General features: G+C 51.2%; 8 protein-coding genes across 8 annotated transcripts; 2 read left to right on the forward strand and 6 right to left on the reverse strand.

Moving 5' to 3' along the window:
* Positions 1–970: 970 nt before the first annotated feature.
* PFICI_07891 (uncharacterized protein) lies at positions 971–2,904 on the reverse strand (the record flags this gene model as incomplete). The annotated part of the gene is made up of 6 exons (XM_007836472.1): positions 971–1,068; positions 1,142–2,060; positions 2,128–2,452; positions 2,543–2,623; positions 2,682–2,701; positions 2,812–2,904. 6 exons carry the CDS (start codon positions 2,902–2,904, stop codon positions 971–973), a joined length of 1,536 nt encoding a protein of 511 aa, XP_007834663.1.
* Positions 2,905–4,065: 1,161 nt separating this feature from the next.
* On the reverse strand, positions 4,066–4,800 carry PFICI_07892 (uncharacterized protein; the record flags this gene model as incomplete). The annotated part of the gene is made up of 1 exon (XM_007836473.1): positions 4,066–4,800. One exon carries the CDS (start codon positions 4,798–4,800, stop codon positions 4,066–4,068), a length of 735 nt encoding a protein of 244 aa, XP_007834664.1.
* An 892-nt stretch (positions 4,801–5,692) lies between these two features.
* On the reverse strand, positions 5,693–8,240 carry PFICI_07893 (uncharacterized protein; the record flags this gene model as incomplete). Its single annotated transcript, XM_007836474.1, has 3 exons — positions 5,693–6,480; positions 6,538–8,016; positions 8,108–8,240. 3 exons carry the CDS (start codon positions 8,238–8,240, stop codon positions 5,693–5,695), a joined length of 2,400 nt encoding a protein of 799 aa, XP_007834665.1.
* A 2,340-nt stretch (positions 8,241–10,580) lies between these two features.
* On the forward strand, positions 10,581–11,967 carry PFICI_07894 (uncharacterized protein; the record flags this gene model as incomplete). The annotated part of the gene is made up of 5 exons (XM_007836475.1): positions 10,581–10,654; positions 10,723–10,763; positions 10,860–11,118; positions 11,235–11,370; positions 11,596–11,967. The coding sequence occupies 5 exons, from the start codon at positions 10,581–10,583 to the stop codon at positions 11,965–11,967; spliced, it is 882 nt and encodes a 293-aa protein (XP_007834666.1).
* Positions 11,968–12,101: 134 nt separating this feature from the next.
* On the reverse strand, positions 12,102–13,427 carry PFICI_07895 (uncharacterized protein; the record flags this gene model as incomplete). The annotated part of the gene is made up of 2 exons (XM_007836476.1): positions 12,102–12,895; positions 13,115–13,427. 2 exons carry the CDS (start codon positions 13,425–13,427, stop codon positions 12,102–12,104), a joined length of 1,107 nt encoding a protein of 368 aa, XP_007834667.1.
* A 559-nt stretch (positions 13,428–13,986) lies between these two features.
* Positions 13,987–14,712, forward strand: PFICI_07896 (uncharacterized protein; the record flags this gene model as incomplete). The annotated part of the gene is made up of 1 exon (XM_007836477.1): positions 13,987–14,712. One exon carries the CDS (start codon positions 13,987–13,989, stop codon positions 14,710–14,712), a length of 726 nt encoding a protein of 241 aa, XP_007834668.1.
* An 856-nt stretch (positions 14,713–15,568) lies between these two features.
* PFICI_07897 (uncharacterized protein) lies at positions 15,569–17,873 on the reverse strand (the record flags this gene model as incomplete). The annotated part of the gene is made up of 3 exons (XM_007836478.1): positions 15,569–15,593; positions 15,647–16,161; positions 16,224–17,873. 3 exons carry the CDS (start codon positions 17,871–17,873, stop codon positions 15,569–15,571), a joined length of 2,190 nt encoding a protein of 729 aa, XP_007834669.1.
* A 3,987-nt stretch (positions 17,874–21,860) lies between these two features.
* PFICI_07898 (uncharacterized protein) lies at positions 21,861–23,000 on the reverse strand (the record flags this gene model as incomplete). Its single annotated transcript, XM_007836479.1, has 4 exons — positions 21,861–22,097; positions 22,152–22,304; positions 22,360–22,566; positions 22,623–23,000. 4 exons carry the CDS (start codon positions 22,998–23,000, stop codon positions 21,861–21,863), a joined length of 975 nt encoding a protein of 324 aa, XP_007834670.1.
* Between the last annotated feature and the right edge of the window lie 638 nt (positions 23,001–23,638).

Raw genomic sequence — 23,638 nt, forward strand, 5'->3', positions numbered from 1 at the left:
CGATACGAATGGACGACAAGATGAATTACAATTAATCAACGATGAACGATGTACTACAGCATGGAGGCTGCTTAGTTGTTCACTTCTCTATAGACCGAAGCATTTGCCATGTCCTCCTTTCTTCGGCCCATTGTACAAAAGGAATGTATTCTACAGGCATGGTGTTTAAACGCCACACCACAAGAGATGTGGTATTACGGGCGACCATGTTTCTGTTTTTTTTTTTTTTTTCGAGGCACAGAAAAGCCGGCATGAGAAGGACGATCATATAGCACGGTGGCGTACGGTCGCCTTTTGGGATATTGCCCATTGCATACTCACCGCGATGCGCTGGCTTTCTTGTTTTGCCATTTTGGTCCTTGTTTTTGTTGCTTGGACATTCCTGTTCTGTTCACACCGTTTCTTGTTGTTCAGGCTAGATTGTTTGGACAGCATAAGCCAGCCAGCATAGGAGGCGGGACTGTTTTTTTGAGCTGATTTTCTTCAGTATTCGTTTCTATTCTATTGATACCTCTGTGTTTGATGATGAGCGGTTGTTTTTATTTTTCCTGCACCCATGTCGGGGCAGGCCGAAAGGGAATAAGGGGAAAGACAAGACTGGCGTTGTTGAGGGGGCGGGAAAAGCTGATGGTTTATAACAGTACACACAAAGAAACAGTACTGGTTGATGATGATTTATATACTTTGCCAACATGTGTTTCTCCCTCCCTAACCTTGATGTTTACTATATGCTGTGTGCTTTTGTGGGGGGAAAAGTATAGCAAATGCGTAAGGCCGCAACAAGGCGAGGAAGAACAGGCACAGGACTTGGGATAATGCCTTATGTATATGATCTGGTCAGATGCCCAGAGGAAATGAGGAATACAGACATGGTTTCATTCGTGAAGAATAATCAGTCAATGTATGTACTATATGCAAGAATGATGGAATTTCCCAATCTCAAACTCCTCGTAAATACAATTCTATTCATCTATTCCAAAAACGTGAACAAATTCGTGTGCAGTATGTTCATGGCTCTCGTAGCTTCCCTGGCATCTATGACACAGCTAATGTTGATTTCACTGGCACCTATATCACAATCAGGTTAGTAAATGTTCTGTCATTTTCGAAGGGTGCCTAGAACGTAGGCATTACTACTCACCTTGGGATATCATTTCGATATTCACATTGTGTTCTCCCAATGTCGAAAACATGCGTCCTGCTATGCCGATCATGTTCTTCATCTCAGCACCGACCAGACTGAGGATAGCCATGTGCTGCAGCGTGGAGACATCGCCGCAGTCCTCGAGTTCCTTTATGGCGGCTTCAAAGTGGGTAGGGCTCGCGTCAGCCGAGTGGATAGCCATGGAGACGTGGACCTCGGACGTGGAGATGAGGTCGACACTGATGCAGTGACTGTTGAGAATGGCGAATACGCGGGCAAAGAAGCCGTGGGATATCGACCGCTTGTTCGAGTGTACGTTGATGACGGCAATGTTGTCCTTGATGGTGACGGCAGTGGGCCGCCTGGGAGTCTTTCGGGCAGACGGGTCCGAAGGGGGCGAGCGCTTGATCTGTCTGTGAGGCGACTGTACGGGGTCAGGAACCACAATGGTGCCCAGACCCTTGGGGTTCTTGACGTTCTTGATGCGGATCTGTATCGGCGGCTCGGCCTTGATCACCTGGTCCATGGTCAGGTGGTGAATGACCTCGGAACCGTAAAAGGTCAACTCGGCAGCTTCCGAGGGCGTGATGGAGCTGAGGAGCCGTGCGGTCGGCACCTTGGTCGGGTCTGCCGTGAAGATTCCGTCAACCTCCTTCCAGACTTGCAACTCGTTGGCCTTGAGGCCGACGGCCACGAGGGCGGCGCAAAGATCTGTGTAGCCTCGGCCAATGTCACCGTCCATCAGACTACCTGGCACGTTGCCGAAGAAGCCCGTGACCACGGGAATTCTCGAGCCGCATGCTTGTATTCTCTTCTGGAACAGTGCGGCGGCATCACGGTAAAAAGTGGGCGAAAGGCTCTCTGAGCTGTCGTAGTGCATGATATCGGAAAGGTCGACATACTCGGCATCGACTTGCTGAATAGAAAGTTAGCCCATCTGGGTATTGCGTATACCATGGATACCATCAAGAAGTAATACGAACCCTATCTCTCAACAAATATGCCATGAACCTGCAGCTCAACTTCTCGCCAAAGCTAACAACCCTGTCCTTGGACCTAGCATTGACCTCGAGGTTGAAGCGCTTGGCGGCAATAATGTAGTCAATCAGCTCCTGGCAGTCGTTCTCGATATCGGCCGAGACCTGCTTCTGCAGCTCTGGGTCCTTGACAAAGGATTGGATGGCAAAGATGTGGTCGTTGCAGATTTCTTGGATCAGGGCTCTGGCCTCTTCCAGGTACTCGGTCTGGGTCGCATCGTTGCTAGTGGCGGCGGCAATAGCCCGCAGGTGCTTGAAGACGCCGAGAAGTCTGTATATAGGAGAAAGACGCAGTATGTGAGTAAATTGTCGCTTCCATGGTCTGTCTTGTTGTCTGTGGGGAGGGCACTGCCTGACTCACCGGCTGGTAGTTCCAGTAACCTTTTTGCCTGTACTCCGCGCGGAGCAGACGACGACAACCTTGCTGGTATCCAAGCTGGCTCTACATGGCAAACATCAGTATGATTGCACAAGTCTGTGAGGAACTGATTCTATCGTACCGTACAATGTCTTCGGCAATCTGCGAGAGAGAGAGCGCGCAACAGTCAGCGGTTATTCTTCATCGTCTCTCGCGTGCGTGGAGGGAGCGGGAAGAAAAGGCGCAAGGGCAAGTCCAAGAAACCAACATACCTTGTCGGGAAACTTTCCTACACTCGTGCCGCCAAATTTCTGAACAACCCAGCCATTTTCTGAGGTATTGCCGTGGAGAACGGATGCGGTCATTTTGGAAAGAAGAAAGAAAGAAAAGAGCCCAGAAAGGGAAGTCGGATCTCAGTTCTTGGGGGCGCCTCTTCTGCGGCAATCGGTCGCAAGCGGTGATTGGCGGGGTAGACTTCCTGTTTCAATATTCCAATATAAGAAAAAGCGAAGGACCGACAATATAGTCGAAAGAAGGAAAATCAACAGCCCCAGATGGCTGTTTGTCGGCGTATACCAAAAAGAAAGCACAGGGCAAAAAAATGAAGACTGGATATTCTAGTATAACCAGAAGCCTACTCTAAAACACCCAAGAGGTTAAATGTTGGACAGCAAACGAGCGGTTAGGTAGACATAGCAGCATCCACCCGTTGACTCGTTGTACAGATTGACACGACGAAAAGCTCCGCCGAATCGGAGCAGCAGCAAAAAAAATTATGACAATGGGGTCCAGCGGTCTCGGTCAGTGGGGCAATCCAAAGGGACTAGAGGGGGGCCAGGGACCCCTCCATCCTTGAAATCGGGTAGACATCATAGCGGGGTCTCTTTGGTTCAAGCCAGACGGTAATGGTGCGTGCCTTGCATGAGCCATGAGCCTACAAAACATTTGTGACTGAACTCTGGAAAAGATCCAATGTTGTCACTTGCATATTACTCACATTATCCCTGTGTGTGTCTGTCTGGTTTACTCTCTGCTACTGCAGGTCAGAAGCTTCGCATCTTTCGTGTCAAGTCATCATTTTCAGGACACGACTTCTCGGTGAAGGATGATGAGATTGAGAAACCATCACCAATGAAAGCGACATGACACACGCAAAAAGAGCAGTTTCATGTTTGCTGGGAATGGTTCATGATCTGGACCAACTGTCTTGATACTCTTTCTTCAGAAGCCTAGATACATTATGCATAGATTTGTGTACCGTTGGGAAGTCGATCTATAAATATTATTATTACATCATCTCCACTGATCAGAGGACATGCTCTTCGCCAATTGTCATGATCCAGCATTGCTGCTTCCAATCGATCAAAAATGACAGTATCTCGGGATCGTTACACCATGATCATGCGTCGACACGACTACGAAGCATGAATTTCAATATTTTTCCTGACTGGTGTGATTCTCGGCCATCTTTCGTGAGAGGTGAAAACAGTAAAGAAACACATTGTGCGGCGGCAAGCCACAAGGTATCACCATACAGTCCCGATGAGTTCCTGATCCAGCTCAAAGCACTCCAACTCTGCCACATTAACCGTCCGACACGTGGCCGCCCGAATCGCCCGAGCCACACACTCGACATTATTATCGCCGTTGCCGTTGCCGTTGCCGTTGCCGTTGCTGCTGCCGCTAGGGGCGACCGTCGAGCGGCGAAGGGCCATGCGAAAGCCGACATGGACGCCATACAGGAGGACATCTTCGCCCGCCTCGCCGCGCTCGGGATCGTAGCCGGCGACCAGCGTGCGCCGGTCGTCCCGGATGCACCGCCGCTCCGTCAGGTCGGCGTCGGCCAGGCCGCACTCTTGGAGCGTGTGGTGGATAATGGCCTCGCACCACTGCTGCCGCCGCTGGCCCGTCCCCGGCAGGAGGAGAGTCCAGTCGAGGTAAATTTTATCTTCTTCTTCGTCTTCTTCTCCTCCCTTCTTTGCCTCTGTCGTGGTAGCGTTCCGCCGCACGTAGGAGCAATGAGGAAAAGTTATGGGCATCCAATTCCAGGCGTTTTGGCAGTCTTCTGGTTGTAGCGAGAGAAACGTCGTGTTTAATATAAATTGCCCATCTACAATCTGGCCTATGCGTGAGCCGTCGTGTATCGTGGATGCCGCCGCTGCCACCATAAGGTCATCTTCGTGGGTTTTCGTGTCGGTTCCGTGTGTCGATTGTATAGCCGCGGCGAGCAAAGTCGCAGCTATAATGATTGTGTTGCGCATACTGAGATCAACTTGCACGACAACCAAGCGAAAACAAATAAGGATTCCGTAATTAGGCCCAAGTTATGAGAGAAATGTTGAAATGCCCGGCCAGAGTTCGAGAGCCGAGAGTGTCTTCAAGTCGCCAAAGCAGTGACGAAAGCCAGTGCAGCTACAATAATCATTTGACAGGTCCAGATGGAGAGACACTTGGAATATTCTCGCGAGAAGAAGAAAAACCGTTTTATTCACTTCTAATGACTGTCGCCCCATATTCAAATTTTGGTCAGTTTTCTATACGATGAAAATAAAAGAAAGGCTGACTGACCCACATCTTGGCCAATTGAGTCAGGCCGTTATTATTTATAGTCGACATGGGCCACGATGTTCCCTGGATCTGTGTACGTCGTGCCCACCCGTGCTCTGAGCTCCTCGTCACTCAAATGACCCTCGAAAATTTCTTCACCTTGACTTACAAAACAGGGTTCTTGTTAGGGAACAATTGCAGGAATTAAAGAAAGTACTTGATAGCAAGCTCGACCCTCGGATCAACTATGCTGGATCTAGCATGAACCAAAAAGCTGTCTTTTGTTATATAACTCTCGAATCCGTGGGCGTTCATTGCTTATTAGTACAAAACCCAGTGTCAAAATTGTATCACTATTGCTTGATTCAAGAGCGAAAAGAGATATTGTATTGCTACATCAACCCTGTCCTCATCATGATCATAACGCTAAAGCCGCTATTGACCAATAACCAGATAAATAACGTTTTGATATATTGCTTCCCATTGCAGCTTCTTTCGTTTATCCTGCATTGTCCGTGTATGCCCTTCTTTTACTTCGTAAGTCGTAGTCGTCATGAATTGTCATCCATATATAATGACAGATAAAAACAATAGAATACATATTCGTTAGAGAATCTCATGGAATCTGGAGTCCCGGACTGGACTGTGGCTCTTCTTCTTCGCAGGATCTTGGAGGTGGCGCGGTGGACTCAGCTCGGTGCCCATGTGGTCCCTAGCTTCGTCAAAGTATTCATCCTCGCTGCTGCTCACTGGCGACACATCGTCAGCGTTGGCCATTGATCTGTGGCCAGCAGAAGTGGCTTCAGAAGCATCTGTTCTTTGCCGGCCGGCCATGGCAATAGCACGCATACTAGCGCTGCGTCCGTCCAGGCTAGTCGTGCTGGCATTGTTACTGTCTAGTCCAGTGAGGGCATGACCGCCAATGAATCCCCTCCTGGCACCGTCTGCAGGCCTGTCGTCATCCGATCTAGAACCGCGGGAGAACCTGGATTTGAACCAGGTCTTGACCTTGGCGCCCTGAGAGGCTTTGTCGGTAGGTGATGAACTCTCCGATTTTGTCTGCCTGTCGCCTTGTGGTGGTATGCTCACTCTAGCAGCCCTGTCAGTCCTCGAAGTGGCCGGCAGCCTAACAGGCTGGCCGATGTCGTTGAGTGCGACTTGCTCCTCCTCATCGTGTGTCAGAGTTCCATCTGGTCCGTATTCAGCTATGCCCTCTGGTGAAGCATCACGGCGAAGACGGTGCAGCGAAATTCTACCAGAAAGTGAGTTGTGATGTCTTCTGGACCTGCTTAGGCGCTTCTCTTGCTCGTGGGTGATCTTTTCTGCTTCCTTCTTCAATTTGGCTTCGTGCTTCTCCTCAGCCTTCTTCTCCTTCTGTTCAAGTTTCTCCTGTTCTGTAGAAAGTTCTGTTAGTCGAAATTCGAAGGGTACGATAGCACAGGACAGCTCACCTTTCAACTTCTTTGCCACAGCGGCAACCTCTCGATCCCGAGCCTTTTCCCTCTCGTGGGCTTCTTTCTTGGCTTCAGCCTCGAGCCTCAACTCAGTCAGCCTAGCTTGTTCCTTCTCAGCCTTCTCGTTGATTTCGTCCAACGTAGGCTTGACATTGGCCGCCGCAATCGCATCAATCTCTTCCTGGCTCATGAATTTGCCAGCACCAATATCGACTTTTCCATGATGCGTCATTCGATCGTCGCTGCGAGATTGTGCTGTAGCATGCGCCTTGGCCTCCCATTTCTTTGTGGTGGAGGGAGGGACCATGCCCGTCTCAGCTGATATCTTGTCATCGATACCTTTCATACGTGCTTGCACGTTCTTCTGCGCCACAGCCAGAAGAGCATCGCGGTCCTGTTGTCGCTTCTGCGTGTCGACTTGCGAGAGCTTGGAGTTGAAGATGGACATTTGCTTTCTGATCTGCTGTGACCTCTTCTGGTCTTCGACAATGTCGCCATCGCTATTGGACCTCCTCCTAGTAAGCTTGCCCCGAACACTAAACCTTCGCATTTGCTTCGACTGTCCGTAGTATTCCTGATATTCTCTGGTCTTCAAGTGGTCTTCGTGGAGCTTAGCCAACCTTTCCTGGGCCAGCTTGTATGCAGCGTCTTGGAGATTGTTGAATTGCATCGGTCTGACTTCTTCCTCGCTACTCAAACTATTGATGCTTCTTGTGCGCCTTAGGGGTGTCGAATCCTTGTTGTGTGCCTTCTTTGTCTGGTCAATGACTTTTTGCTGCTGAGTGAACATCTTCTTGGCCATTGCGACAGCCGAGGCATGCAATTGATCCTCGCGACTTTGCTCTTCGACCTCGGGCTTTACAGGAGGATGTGACGTGAACATCTGCCGGTTCATTGTAGTCACGGGAACAGCGCCACCTTTGGGCTGCATCGAATTCGGGCGCGGTGCCTTGTGCACGGCAGTCGCGGCTTTCAAGGCATTGCTGGAAGCATTTCCCTTGTCCGGATAATCCTCCTTGGCTGAAGGGGCAGTGTTTGACCTGGGTCGGACAGTCATGGCGCCTTTGGCAGCTATCAGAGAACGCTGACGGTTCAGAGTCTTGGTTTGGTCAGTCAAAGACAGCTCTGCCGCACGACCTGATCTAAAGGCATGGTTTGCGGCGGAATGGCCATGGTCCGACGGTGCCGGCTTCGAAGGCTCATTGTTCTTGGCCGACTTGTGGGCAAGTAGAGCAGCTTGAGCGCCGTGGCTGCTGGGTGACGACGTAGCTGCTACGGGCATTTTGCGGCTCTGTGCCAGCAGAGCAGCAGTCGAGGCTGAGTTTGAGCTGTCAGGCTTCCAAATTTCGGGCGACTTCTTTGCACTCCAACCCAGGGTTGCAGCAGCACTGGCAGCGGATCCGTTTGGGAGCAGGCCGATGGATGGATAACTAGGGAGATCTTGAGGTTTGGCGTAGACAAGTCTGCCGGAGTGTGCTATTGGGTGAGGGGTGTGTTAACTACAGATAAACGGAAAGCCTCGCGGGAAAAATGATATAGTTATAGTAATGAACGAGCTTATTCGCACCTGCATGTGTAGTACTATGGGTGTCGTCATGGGTTTTCTGCGCCGCGGCAGCATTCCTCAGCGCGTTGTCGCATACCGAGCAAACGACAGGCTGCGGCTGGCTGGTTGGCTGCAGTATTGTCCCGGTCGACATCCCTGGCGAGTTACCAAGATCCACATATACTGTCAAGAGCTCGGTTGGGTCGGAGGGGGAGGTCCAGGTATTGGGGGTGTCAGGTATACGCCCTCGTTTATTTTCCAGGAGTCTGGCGAAATTAAAAGGTCTCGACCCAATAACTCGAACGTTGGCCAGTCGATTATAGGATCAACAAACGTTGGAGCTTGTCAGATATAAGGAAAGGAGGAGGTAACGGTCTAAGGATTAAAAAGAAGAAGAAGAAAAATAAGAGGCGCCCGTCATCAATCCAAACAGATGGAACTTTCCATCATAGCGTCACACACGGGACAATGACAAGATAAGTACTCAAAGGGTAGGTCTGAAAAGCTTGAGCCTGGGCCCTGATCCCAAGACTGAGGGTGAGAGAGAGAGAGGCATGCCAGTAGCTAGGTACCAGAAGAAGACTAATGTGCGGTAGATCGAGGTAAGGTATGGTGATGCTAGGTAAGATGGGCTGCTAGGCGACTGGGGAGCGGCTGGAGCGGGGCCCGGAGAAGAGACTGAGAGGGAAGAAAAAGAGGCCGCTCATCATAGTGCCGTCGTAGTGCCGTTGTCTAGAGTCACTAGGGGGCATCGGACGACGTTTGGTTCGTCAATCCCAATGTCTCTCAGGGACTACGAAGAGAGAGAGAGAGAGAGCATGGGCAAGTAACATGATGTGCCGTGGGAAGCGTCGCCAAGCAGCAACGAGACCGTGACGTCATGTGGCACTTGACGGATAGCCCGCGCGATCCTAGGATGATGGTTTTTGGGGGGGATTTATTACTATTTGATGGGTGATGCGGTCAGCAGTGAGACAGGGATTCCTAGGAATAAAGCAGCAGAAAAGAGAGACACAATTCCAATATTTCCCAATTTCGATCGAGCAAAAGTCGAGGGATAGCCGCGCATCGCAGAGCTTGTTTTGCTCTCTCTTCCTCTCCTACTCCTCTGTGCAAGATGTCAATCCCGGAAAATACGGCTCAACTGTTGGTTGCGAGCAGCAGGCGGATACATTTGCTCCAGAAAACTAGAGGGGGAAATATGCGTACTTGTGTAACCATCAAACGCACTTCTCTGCTTCACCAATGTGACAGGTGCGGCGTGTTATCCGCAGAGCCAGAGGCTGTCGCGCACCGATTAAGTATCCCTGGTGTCCACTACATCACTCCTGCTTGCAGGGGAGACCCCCCAGAATTCGTCACGGGCCTCCTCATCGCGAGTCCACATTGAGCAGTGACTTGCAGTTGGGCAGATACTCAGATCTGCTTTAGGTAAGGCAGCTCAGGTCCATGTCAAGATACAAAAATCCCACAAAAGCTGCGGGATGCCGACTGGCCCGTCCGTGTGTGGCTCCTTTAGATGCAACTGGTCTCGAAGTCCTTGGGTCCAAGGGTCTTCCTATGAGGATCTCACTAAAGTCACTAGTTCAAATCTTAACCTAATGAATGTTTAGTTTTTTTTTTTTCCCCCTCTCTTTGGCTTTTGTTTTTCTTTTGCGATCCAGATCATAGCCCGTAGCCCGTTCGCTCCAAAAAGTCTGGGCACCTGAAACTATTTCCAGTGCGGACACTTGCGTCACCGGACGCTTGTGCACCTAGATGGATTGACTACGTCGGCAGTGAAAGAGAACGGAACATACCCGGTGCCAGTTACAATAGCCAGCCACAAGTGCGGGCTTGATCTGGCCACTGTTTGTACGTATATGCTTGTCTGCCATTCGACCTACCCTGATCTGCCTTTTTGAACTTGATTTTGGGAATAGATTTTGTTCCTGCAGTGCCGTCGATCTTTTGACTCTACCTGCACTGGATTGCGTGGTTCGTACGCTTGATTAAAGGTTGCAAGGTGATGCTTAACTCTCTCTCTCTCCACCTAGATTTCTCTTTCTCTTTGATATAATCAATCATGACCCTGCACAATTACCGATGGCATGGGATTCCCAATATCCCAATAATTTCCCAAAGATCCGATTTCATCTGACAGTCTGACATTTACTTCCATGTAGATTGGGGTATCCTTGACTATATCCGACCATTGTAATTCTCCAGAGGTTTCTCACGGTAACAGCCGGTGGGTTTTATGTCACCAGTCGGTTCCTGACCGTGCTGGGCCAAACCCTGTTAAAAAACATGGTTGGCCATGGAGCTCCCCTTTGGGCCAAGAAATTACATATCCCAACCTCATCATCATTGCCTGCCCCAATTGTAATATTTGGTTGTCCATACAAACCAGCACTTATCAAAAGTAAACATCACGAAACGAAAAAGACCTTAGTCTTTAATTGCTATTAATTGAAAAGAGAAAAAACCAAGCCCTTTCCTAGGCCATCCCAGCATGTCTCGTGAATTCGACAATATACTCAATTTCCGTGACGTCGGCAAAACCGTGAATGAGTTCCTTGGCAGAAGGTATCGTCTCGCCCTATTGCCATCTGATATACACCTTTGTAAATTATAATCGACTAACCACAACGCAGAGCCCTGAAAGAAGGCTTACTCTACCGGTCAGCCCGACCAGGTGGGTTCGTCCCTTTTCATTGCCCTAATATCTTGCCAACCCCCAAATCCCTAACCTCTGAGGGAGTCTGGCTTACTAAGAACAAAAAAAAAATAGATGACGCCACGGCAGCGGACCGGCAACGGCTCAAGGAGACGTACGGCGTCCGGACGGTAATCGACCTGCGGACCAAGACGGAGCACCTCAAGCAAGCCCAGAAGCGGGCGGCCGACCTCAAGGTGCCGGCGCTGCTCGAGTCCAATGCCGCGCTCGCCGAGCCCGTCCAGATCCCCGGCCTGCGGTACCTCGAGATTCGGGTCACGGGCAAGAAGTTTGAGAATCACCTGATCAAGCAGCTGGGCTGGAGGAGGTACTTGTAAGTAATCCTCATGAGAAAACAGTTTCTTCCCCTTGCTCTTTGTTCTAGGCGCATTTCACTTGGAGCGTGGGTTTATACTGATCGTTTGACCTGGTTGGGGGGTGACCATGTAGAAAGTTGATATCGCTATATCTTACCGGTTATCGCATCGAAGCAATTCGTATCATGGCCCATGATGTCATGTTGCCTCGGGGTCTCGTAGGTATGGGTTTTGACACATTGGACCAGTCTGGGGAAGAGATTGCTCAGGTATGTTGTTTTTCTCAAACTTTTCATGACCCCAAAAGAATCTCCATGCTATAGTCACCATTTCATGTGTTGCACAGACATACACGTGTGGTTCTCAAGTCTCATCAAATCCGCACATACCTTGTATATAGCCTAGCCCCCAGTCTCTACCAAACCATCTCGTCCATAGGAACGAGAGGAGAGAGAAAAAAGATGATGCGCATCCCACTCACGAAACAAGCACAGGCCCTCCGCGCCTTCATTGAGCCAGCATCCCTCCCCGTCCTGGTACACTGCACCCAGGGCAAGGACCGAACGGGCCTGACGGTGGCCCTATGCCTGCTGATCCTGGGCGTGTCCGTCGACGCCGTCGCCCACGACTACATGCTCACGCAGACGGCGCTCAATGAAGAGGCGCCGCCCGAGGAGAGGCAGGCGCGGCTCGCCGAGATTGAGGAGATGGGCCTCACGCCCGCGTGGGGTGATTGCCCGCCTGATTTCGTGGCCAAGGTCGCCGGGCACCTGCAAGATCAGTATGGAGGCGCCGATAAGTATCTAGATGGCATTGGCTTTGGTGAGAAGGACAGGAACAAGTTTAGAGAGTTGCTCTTAGCGTGAGCTTACGGAATAAGTCACTGGTCGTGGAGGATTAAGACACCATGAGGATATCAAACGTAATGACTTATGATCTTAAACAGACTACGATTCATCTAGACGAGAGGGATATTGATCTTTTTTTTTTTCATCAATCTCTATTTCTTTCTAAATCGACCTTGCATCCAGCAACGATACATTTTGAGCTTCTTGGCTCTATTGACGAGTAATCTTCGGTCTACGCCAAGATCTTCTATTTCAAAGACCGCCGTAAACGGTGCTGTGGCATCAGCCGTGGCATTTTCTTCCTCGGCATTGGCATTGGCTTCTGCATCTGCTAGGAATGCCTTGCCAGACCAAATGTCGGCAAGCTCATCCTGTTCAAAGAAATACACTCTGGTTCCGTCACCACGGATGTAGAAGTTTTCTTCCAGGTAGCGGCCCTTCTTGAACCGGACCTGTGCAAGATCGCCTCTTCCATAGTCACGGAAGCATACCTCGCCACCTGGCTTCAGGAGGCAGTGGGCATTCTCGACTGCCTTTTTCCACTGGCGTGGGTTCAAGGCGGAGAAGATGAATATCATGATGACCACATCGACCGAGCCTTCCTCCAGACCTGGAGGAAGCTCTTCACCAGCAGCATCCCAAACATCAGCTTGCATGTAGTCTGTGTTGTACTCCTCATGGGCACGCATCACTTCCACGGCCTTTTTCGAAAAGTCACAGGCATGGACTTTTAGTCTAGGGTTCTTATTGTTTGCCAGGATGGGGAAAGCAGTGTTTCCAGCACCGGCGCCCACTTCGAGAAGAGTTACGGGACCAGCATCTTCTTGCGTGACCTTACCGAGTACAGGGAACTCCTGCTGAAGCCACTTGCGGTTCTTGAAGAAGTTGGCCGTGTTATTCTTGTAGAATAGGTTCCACCATTTGGCTGGATCCGAATTGAACCTATCTTTGCACACACAAAGTTAGCAAAGTGCTCCCGAGCTTATTGAATGATGCAAAAATATCATTTTCAAAGTGGCTTGAGTCAGATGGGAGCGAAAGACTAAAACAGGCAGTTGTCATCACATAGAATCAGATGAACTATGCGTAAATTTGTGATATCATCACACAAAGCCGACGAATGAAAGGGAGTTTGCTACGATCGCAGGAAGGGGGTAAAACTCACTCTTGTCAAAGTCGGAGACTGGCGACTGCCGCTGCATCTCATACTGCTGCTCGGCGTACTCCTTGTACGTGTCGTCAGTCTCCACATGATCCCAGGCATTGAACTCGAAGACATCGTCCTCCTGCTGCAGGTACCGGGACCCAAACTGGAAGGGGTCGCTGCGCTTCTGGTTGTAATCAGGATCATGGCTGCGGTGCGGAGGCGTGTCGGCAGGCGGCACGACGTGCTCCTGGACGGTCAAATCGGCAGTCTTGTCCAGCAGCTCTTGCTCGATGGCGTGAGCTGGAGGATCCTGCACCGTCGGCGTGTCCATGGTGAGGACAGAGGGGAAAGGGGACGTGAAATGTGACGACAAAGTCACAGCTGAGGAGGATTCCGTCACCGAGATCTACTGCTCATGGTGTTTGGAGCAGGCTCGACAAGAAAAGCTCGTGGGAACTCTGCTTGTGATGAGGAGAGAAGGAAAATTTTTGGCTTGGAAGGTTGGAAAAAAAAAATTGCTTTCAAAAAGGTTGGGTTTCGAGGTGGGGCACGAAGATGTGTGGCTTCGACCAGGGTCCGTTTATTGAGAAGCGCCGGGTTCGCAAGGGAGCTGTGGCTTCTACAGAGTAGTACCGTATTTAGCTTACTTAGTATGCGACTTCATCGTCAAAAGTTCGCGGTCGCAAGCGCAAAAGCGCCTCGTCTTATGGACGTCTTTCAATTGCGTTAATTTTCAAAGGGGGAATTATACTGTTTTCTCAATATTAGCAACCTCCGAGCTGCACAACATAAACGCTGGCCATGGACAGCTAGGGACAGCAAAAAAAGAATACCGATCTTTAAACTTCAATTCCTCTTATAACACATAGACCACCCACTCGGAGCAAACAATGGCGACCAAGACCGTATTCCGGCTTGCGCCTCGAGCCACACTGCGCTCACCATATACACCGCAGCCCCTGTGCCAGTGCAGGACCTTCTTCAGCCTGCCGTCCAACGAACCGCAGACTGTGACTGCGCACCGGACGCTGCCGTACGCCGCGGGTCCGCTGTACGAGCTTATTGCCGACGTGGACGCGTACTCGCGGTTCCTGCCGTACTGCGAGACGTCGCGCGTGACATCGTGGACGGAGCACCCGGACCCTCGGACAGGTCGCCGTTATCCGACTGCTGGCACCCTGACCGCCGGCTGGAGCGGCCTCTCCGAGACGTACAGCAGTCGCGTCTTTTGCGTTCCCGAGCTCGGCATCGTCGAGGCCATTTCGGGCAACGCCGTCTCGTCTATACCTCCCGCCACGCTGCTAAGATACGGCCTGCGTGACCCGGGCCCCGGCAGGTCGAGTGGCTCCGTAGGCCAAGAGGGCACCTTTAGCAGTCTTGTCACGCGATGGACAGTGCGACCTCTTGAGCGCAAGACGACTGGTCACGGATTAGGACATGGTCAAGGGCCGAGCGAGGAGTGGAGCCAAGTCGACCTCAGCATCAGATTTCAATTTGTCAACCCACTGTTTGCTGCAGTGAGCTCAGCTGTAGCGGACAAAGTGGCTCCAATAATGGTGGAAGCTTTTGAAAAGGAGGCGCGGAGAGCACTGGGACGGACGCCCGGCCGACAATAACCAGCTCTCACCACCCTAGACGACACAGAGGGCACAATAATAGACCAGCGGCAGTAGCCAAGCCAAAGAGCATGGCTTGAATTCTAGAGAAGAAGGAATGGACTTCTTGAAATCCTTGCATTGGCGTTCAGGATAAAACATCCGACAAGATTCAGCATTTGCACATGGTCATAATTGCATCGGCGAAGGCGTTTGGTAGACAATTATGGCGATAAACTTTTTCCAAATTCCTTGTATGATAAGTAATAGAAGTATGAATCTGAAACTCAACTCAAAACCGTCTAATTTCCAGAGGGGAGAGAGAAGAAAAAAAGAGGGGAGGAAAGGAAAGAAAGAAGAATGCCATTCAGATAGTCTTATCAGCTTCATAAGAATGAATGCAGATTGAGACTGCCTCATGCTTTCCTAAAATCGCTTGCCACACCAAGACTCGGTCATATATCTCGTTCACATCTTCTCTCATTGCGTCGGTTTCCCACCTCCAGCTATCCTCATCAATCCCAATCCAAGTCCAAGTCTCGCTCGATTCCCTACAAGGCCGCGAGAGGGCGGCTCATCATGATTGCGATTTTGCCATATACAGCAGTATGTCCAAATCCCACGACAGTTGGGTTACCAAGTCGAAATACAGAAATCGCGTCGACTATCGCTATGCTCATAATGGGCCTTGAACCAGGGGGTATAATGCCAAAATCAGGACCTGAGAATAAAATAAAAAGCGCCGCCATCGCAGTCTAAAAGGAGAGCAAATTTGTAAATATCAGAATGCCGTGTATTTACTGGCAGTGAGACTTAGTAGCGGAGGTTGCGTAATCAGACTGTCCTGCATGCCCTTGCATGAGGATTGCGAGGATGATTAAATCGCCTTTTTCTTGCTACTCCTATAGCTTTGTCAGCCACGACCTCGAATGAGAGCAAAGATAAAACGACTTACTTCTTTGGCTGCGGTCTCCCAAATAAGAAGCCTCCCAAGCCTGAGCTGGATTTGCTCTTCTTCTTCGGCTTATCAGGATGCACTGCTATTATACTCGGCTCCGTCATCCTCTGGGGGCGACCACCTCTACTATGCATGTTCGCGAATGCCGGGTGCATCGGCTGCGGCGGCGGCACGGGAGGGCCACCATGAGTCGGACCACCAGGCATTCTGCTGATTCCCGGGGTAGCTCTTATTCCCCCTTGCTGCATACCGGGTGGCCGTACGTTGGGGTGTCCTGGCACGCCATGAGCATGAGGATGAGGATGAGGGTGACCACCGAGACCAGCAGGTCGCCCTCTATCCATTGGCCACATGACCATGGTGATGGCCCAGTCTGGCTCAATGACCTTATCCCAAACTTGTGGCAGTATGATTTCTTGATCCGGGCCGAGAAGATCGTAATGGCCTGCTTGCACATGCGGCCCTATTACGTCGACGTGCAAGAATGCTTGCTTGATCAGCTCCTCCATACCCTGTTACGTGTTAGCTTTGGGAATCATTTCAAAGCATGGAACATTAGCGGCTGTGTGCTCACCGTCCAAGTTTGGCAAAGATGGAATGGGAAACTGAATTTCCGGCCGACTGCATCCTTGAATCGAATGGGCGACTTGTCCTTGCCTTTGGATTTCCTTGATGCCTCCTCTGCCTTGGCTTGAACTTCCGCCAGAGTCTTCTTTTTCCAAGCCTCCTCTTCCTTCTTCTTCGCTTCTTCGGCAGCTTTGGCGTCCTCGGCGTCCTTCCGTTCCTTTTCAATTTTCTCTCGTGCCTCATTCTCGGCCTTTAATTTGGCCTCGGTTTCGAGAAGCTTTCGCCATTCTGCCTCCTCATCCATCTTCTTCTTGGCTGCTGCTTCGGCTTCCTCCTTTGCCTTGATTGCTGCCTCGAGCTTGGCCTTAGCAGCCGCCTCTGCAGCGGCTGCGAGCTCGGTCTCCCTCTTTCTGCGCTCTTCGTCGGCCTTGCGTTCGGCTTCGATCTGATCGCGAGCTGCTTGTTGTGCTCTTGCGACGGCCTCGGCTTCCATTTTCTTCTGTTTCTCCTCGGCACGCCGTTCGGCTTCGATCTGATCACGAGCTGCTTGCTGGGCCCGTGCGATGGCCGCTGCTTCTTCCTTCTTGCGTTCTTCAGCCGCCTGTCTCTCCTTCTCCATCAGGTCTCGAGTAGCCTTTTCAGCTGCTTGCCTAGCCTCCTCAATCTCCTTCTTGGCCTTTTCCGCAGCAGCTGCCCTTTCCTTGTTCAACAGCTCCTCTTGCTTGTCTCTTTCCTCCATCTTTTGCTTAAATGCACGCTCGGTCTCTTCTCTGATCCGAGCCTCAAACTCCTTCTTCTGTTCCTCTGCTTCTCTTTTTGCCTTTTCAGCTTTGATGGCTTCCAACTGCTTCATCATTTCCAACTTTTCTGGATCATCTTTGGCAGGCGCGGGCGAGGGCTCCGGCTTGGGACGCGCTCCAAGATCAGTGACCGGAGGTGGTGATGCCCAGTGCCCGGCATATTGTTGCATACCAAGGGGCACAGGGTAGTGGCCGCCTCCGTGCGGGCCATTGAAATATCCTGCGCCACTGCCGCCATAAGGCATCACTTCGCCGCCGCCCCAGCGATGATCATTGCCGAAGAATTGGTTTCCCCCGCCACCAGCTGGTGCAAAGGGATTGCCATAGTTGTTGCCGAATGGTACAACCTGCTGGCTGGGGAATGGTGCGTAGGGTCCGCCATACCCTCCGTGCTGATACCCAGGTCCACCACGGCTACGGCCTCCTCCATACCCACCCTGTGGTGGGTACTGGTTGCCGAAGCCGTATGGATAGTCCTCCGAGGAATCCAGACTGGCGGTATCGGAAGGATGATGTGGTGGTTGTACTTGTGGCAGTCCCTGCCGATAAGCGTATCCCGATGGTGGAGGATGTTGTGTTGCGGGGTGTCGGTGGCCCGATGCTGCTCGTCTGACAGGACCTCCAGCACCAGTTGGTCGACGATACGAAGGCCCTCGGCCACTTGAGGCAGAATCGGAGGGCTCGACGTCTCCTTCCTCGTCAGACCAATTCTCGTCGTCTTCGTCGTATAATTCGCGACTATCTCCACCCTCTTCCGAAACGCCTGATGATTCGCCCGAAACCTCGGCGTGTTGCGCGGTTTTGGGGCGCGTGCGCGAATGCGATCTGCTAGTACGCATGCGAACAGACGACGACATGAGGGACAAGGTCGTGAACAGGTACAAGTCCTTCGCGACAATCTGCTTGGAGTTGTTCAAAGCAGAAGAGTGGCCACGGGAAGAGTGCAAGAAAAGAGGCGGTGATCTATCGTCTCACTAGCGTACTCTTGTGTGTTTGAGTTGGAAACGGAGTTTGTGGTTCCCTCTGCTCGCCCGCTATCGTGTGGTGGGTTGATCTACACCACGGCGATACGTAGCGTCGTAGTGGGCAGCGAACCTTAAGTCTATGTTGACAACGCGGGGCGACGGGAGTATCGTAGTGTTTTTGCGCCGGGTCGGTGTGTCTTGCGCTACTGTCCAGCTGGCAGGGCAAGGTAGCTGGCAAAGATCTATGAGTTCGAAACCTGGGGCGAGTCAAAAATATTTGTTAGGTTGCGAATGGCTGTCAGAAGACCTTGGTTCAGTGTCAAAATTAAGAATTGGTCGGATTCCAGATTTGATCAGATGGTCAATTGAAGCCAATCCAAGATTTTGGGCCGCTGTGTAAGAGCGATTTGGCGGGGGGGTTGTTGCTTTCTTCTAGCGGATGGCCGTGCTGTAGGGAAGATCCTGGTCGTCGCGCAAGGCCCGCCGGAGGCTTTTTTTTTTATTTTTCAGTTGGGCGCAAAAGAAACGTAAAAATAATAATCGAGCACGGGCTTTTGGGTAGAAAATCGACGGGGCTTGTCTTGGGTCACCCCTAGCCAGAACCAACCCAGCACAACGCGGTCCCACGGGACGAGACAGGAACGGGGGAGTGGGGAGCAGATATGTACTTAAGCAGCAGAGATCGAATATGCTCAATCTGTATAGTGGATGGTCGATCAGGCAAGTACCTTACGAGATACTCGGCCCTGCTGCTCGTCGCCCTCACGTATGAAGTCGGCAGAGTGCAGCAGCCCTGTTGAGCCTCCTCACCTCCAGCCGAGACTGAAGCAAAAGTTGGGAAGAGACAAGCTAGGAATCGGGGGCCGGGACTCTTTATAATCAAGAAGACACCGCAGTCCCAGCAAGGCTTTCCCTTCCAAGCTAGCCGATCCAGGTGTGAGCGAGCGAGCGAGCGGGCGGGCGGGCAGGGAGAGACGGAGAGAGGGAGAGGAGGGCAAGGGCGAGACAAGAAAGCAGCAGGTCAAAGACTGAGTGCGCGACCAAGTGAGTGAGTGAGGGTATGGGGGCCGAATTCTAGTGTAAAAGCGAGCGGCACTAATGCCACGGCGCATCGTCAGCTCACACGCTCACCAAGGCAGTGTCTGTGGAAACGTTTGATCCTTCCAGACAGAATCGTGGCCACCTAGGTATCCCGCTGTCCGTCCGTCTCTTTGTCTGCCTGTCCCCGACCCTTGGATAATACTACTACAGTATGCATGCACTGGTACAGGTTACAGGCAGGCCAGAAAGAACGGATCTACGTGTGGTTGCACAGCCCATCAGATACTCATCCGCCGCCACCGATCTCGTTTCTGGGAATCTTTTTAGATGGCCGAACAGCACTTATACCACCTTGGCCGTGCGCTCGGCAGTGTGTTGTGTTACACCCCAGCAATGAGCAACCCCTCATTGACTTCAACACTGGTGGCAGCCAGGAACACATACAAGGCATTGCGTCTCCATGTCAACCAAGCCACGCAACTTTGCATGGCACAGATGGTCGTCTCAGACCGAAGGTGGCCAGGCCAATAGGCACATAGGCATTGTAGGGGATCTTGTGCTAGTGTGTGCATGTTGAAGTCATGGATATGAAAAGAAAAGATAAACACAAGAGGCAGACGTGTTGAAACGAGCTTACCTGTAAATGCTTCCGTCCGCACAGCTAGGTACTTGTCCTCTTTCTGTTGTGTGTGCGACTCGTGCTGGTCTTTTATTTGAGCTGCGCAAGCCCGGTGCCGACGTCTACTCCGTAATACAGCAGAGGAGATCCGAAGGAGGCTGATTATGTACTTTGTACTGTAGCAGTTTGTTTTGCTTTCCGCCCTTCCTTGCGCGAAATTGGACTCTACTTTTTCTTTTCTGCGGCTGAGAAAAAGCTTAGGATTTGATCTGAATCATCAAAGAGATGGTCAGTATCCCGGTCAACACATGGTAGAAGGCATTTGGCTCGTTTCTTGCCCTCGCTGGGACATGCCAAATCGACGTTATACTGTTGTTCTTGTGCCTAATGTAGCCCATCATAAAGTCATACATAGCCCCTCTCCCCAGGTCTGGCCGGTCCAGATGAGGGGTTATTGTCATGATAGGTACATTAGTTGAGCCAAGGCCCAAGGGAGGGTTCACCGCAGCTCACTGTCTTCTGACTCCGATGCGGTTGCTGGGGCCAGAGAAGCGCTTTTGCTGCAACTGTGCGGCGGCGACAGCGGCAGCAGGTCGCTCTGGCTGTTACCCAACGGTAGGTGAATGTGCTTCGTAGACCTGGAGAAAGGTCCATCCTTTTAGGCGGGTACAGCCGAGTCAGATGCACTTACACCGAACAAGGAAACCCCTCTATTGGATCGCCTACAACCTCGTGCTGCTGCTGCTGGAACTACCAGTCAGGGCTGTCTCTGATTTCGGACTAACCATAGGCAAAGCCCAGCACTGCGGGCATTTTGCAATGAAGACGAGGACTGGGCAAGATGGAGAGATCTCGTGACAGAGTATCGCCAACGGTCTATGAAGTCCTCTGATAGGTGACAAACCGAAGCTAGGGGCTGCTGGAATACATACTCACTGGGGGTGGTCCGAAAAATGTACTCAGGTTTGATGGCCGGGATATGCTTGTGTGGCGGCACTCCGTACTATAGCCTCAAGGTTGCGGTAATTCCGTTCAGTGTGGTTACAATGTTGCTTCTCTCCTCTCTGGGCTATTACGAGATCCTGCCAATGATGGAGTGTCTGATTTTCCAGTAAGACCGTCTCGTTTAGAAAATAAAATAATCAAATGAATAAAAAACGAGGTTGCAAAAATGACATTGTCTTGTGCTTTTGGAAGGAATATCCAGGTCCCAAAGCCAGCTTTTGCTGATCAGGCGCAAATGCATAACGAGTCCAAAGCGGCGCTTTGGATGCTGGTCAGACAGCCCCAAAGATGCTGCGCTTTCTGGCTGCTGCAGATCGTTGAATTAACAAGGTCTAGAAGCTTAAACTTGCTTCGCTTGCTGGCCACTTATACTTTGCTGGGCACACTAATTATACCGATACTCGAAGAAGCATCAGGCTATTGTAGGTCCATTTTTACCGCATGATTCCACCATTGTATGCGACCTAGTATATAGATAGTAGTTGTGGTTCAACGGCTGATCTTCCCATGGAAAACTGACCAGCCTGGCCATTTGATTCTCATCAGCTATGGAGCCTGTCACAAGAAAAGCATAGGAGTATGTCATGAACTTTTGGAACTTCGCGCCGGGGTTTTCTACCAAAGGGCAGTCCAGAATCATTCAGACTGCAACAGATCTGAACGAGACCCGCCGGGTGGAACCAGATCGCTTTCAAGTTTGTGGAATATGACCCAAGTGCGGCGACCATTTGGTGCCCAAGTCATCGATGGTTGCAGCACACAAAGGTAGGTACATGTTAGCTGCATCTGAAGAGCCGCTCTGCTCATTATTCATTATGCTTCTATCAAATCCTTTCTGTAATTGTGTCAGCCCAATGCCGGTTGCCTATATTCCGGAGAGCCTATTATTGGAACCACGTTGACAAAGAACTGGAACATCCCAATGCAGTTCTAACAGTATCCACTTCTGCCTTGGCTTTGCATGAGGCAGAATTCGACAGGTTGGTTGATGTTGGCTCATTTGTGCCATGGACTGCTCACCAATCGGTACTCAACCACAGTCACCGACTACCTGCCATGCGGATAATCGTGCGTTGAAGTACAGTGCCCCTGAATTTCCGACAACGAATCTTCCGTCTCGGCAATCTCGAGATGCAAGTCAGGCAGGAACAGCATGATAAATTTGTCACTTGAACACACGTTGAGAGTAACTGGTAGCTGCCACGTGCTCATCCTCACCGAGTCACCGCGCTGGAATCCTCTTCCAAGAGCGCTTTGGCAGCAACGACTTCTGCTTCGTCGTAGCCCTGCCAGCCCTTCTCTCCAGCAGCAAACTTGCGTGTAATTTCAGCAAGTTTTTCAGTGGCAAGCTCGTCGAGGCGCCGTAAAGTGGTAGCATCAGGCAGTGGCATATCATTGTCACTTGACTGCTTAGCTATCTTGGGAGGCTCCTGCAGGAGCTTCCGTGTTGCCTTGTACTCGATGAGTCGTCATGTTAGATAGCATAGAGTGGGCAGAAAACTTACTAGCTTCAGGCCATAGAAGCCGCGCAGGTAATCGTCGCACAATTCGACACTTCGACAGAACCGCTTCACAGCCTCGCCTAATTGCCTTGACGCGTCAGCGGGCTGTGATGATTTTGCTGCCATCAAGAGCAGTTCTCCCAGTCGCGCGTGGATCTTGAGAAATAAATCAGCAACAAATCAAGACCAATAGTACATATGCCAAGCTCACATTCCACGCGTTTGGCTGCAGGACAAGAACCTCTTCCAGGGCGAATATAGCTTGCGGGTACAGTCCTTGTGAAAAGTACATATCTGATAGCTCGGACCAAGCTTCGCTGTCGGTAGGAGAGAAGTCCAGCAGAGAAAGGAGGGCAGCTACTGCGTCCGACACTCTGCCAAGGGAGCGCAGGAGAGCCACGCGGCGTTTGACGATAGGCTGGCGACAGAGTCAGCATTGCTGCCGTCAGTACAAGCTCGAACATGTCAACGTACGATGTTGGTTGGGTTCTTGTCTAGAATGGCGTTGTATTCCTTCAGTACCACTTCCAATGTAGCATCGTCTTCAGCTTCTGCTTCTTTGAGTAATCCAACCAGGGCCATTACTCGCTCGTTCTCGTCGCCGAAACGGTTGATCAGCCTGCCCAGGCACTGGTGGGCTGCTCCGTCGTCGCGAGTGCGTAGACATGACAGCAAGAGATTCTCGTAAATGGTCCAAAGCTCCGGTGTCTCAGACGCTGAGAACAATGACTGCAGGACTGATGTAGAAATCGCGCCAGGTGCTTCCTCGAAGATCTTTGGAGCTTGTTGCGAGAGCTGCAATGCCGTCGCGGGCGGTAGGTGACTAGGAGGTCGCAAGGGTGACGACGACATGATGCTTGCTAATCGGATGGGTATGTTTGTTTCTTTAAGTCCGTGCCGAGATCGAGTGACGGTTGCGTTTGGTTGAATTGGTTTGGTGGAGGTGAGCTTGATATCAGTATTCGCAATGTAGTCGTACTTGCAATTGATTGATGGCCTCCAGGCAAAGCTAGGAGCTTATTACAAGCAGAGCTAACAGATAGGTGGTCCAACCCGCCGCGTAGTGGACCACCCTTCACCTACTGACATTTGGGGCGCCGCCTAGGTACCTTGACCGTACAACATATCGACCTAGGGACAGAATAAAGCAGCGGATTAACACAGAGCCGCCTACAGGGTACTGAAAGTCCATGCCCCCCTACAGGGCAGATGAACAGTACAGCACCCCAACAAGGGTAGGTACACAGGTACCTTTTGTGAAGCAAGCCTCTTGGCGCCTCTCATTACGTCGAGTGTTTCCAGGTAATCTCCGTACCTAACAGCGGTCGGTCATCGTGGGGCACAAGACCTCACCAGACCTTCAGCAACGATCTACACCTTCAAAAGCTCTCCTGCCGACAGTGACCTTTGTTGACGGCTCCAGTCGCAAAGCCAGGCCAGGCGCCAAGCCTGACTGCATTAATCACCTAGAAGCATACACGACAACTCTT

Source organism: Pestalotiopsis fici (assembly GCF_000516985.1).
Source record: "Pestalotiopsis fici W106-1 unplaced genomic scaffold PFICI_Scf_5, whole genome shotgun sequence".
NCBI lineage: Eukaryota > Fungi > Ascomycota > Sordariomycetes > Amphisphaeriales > Sporocadaceae > Pestalotiopsis > Pestalotiopsis fici.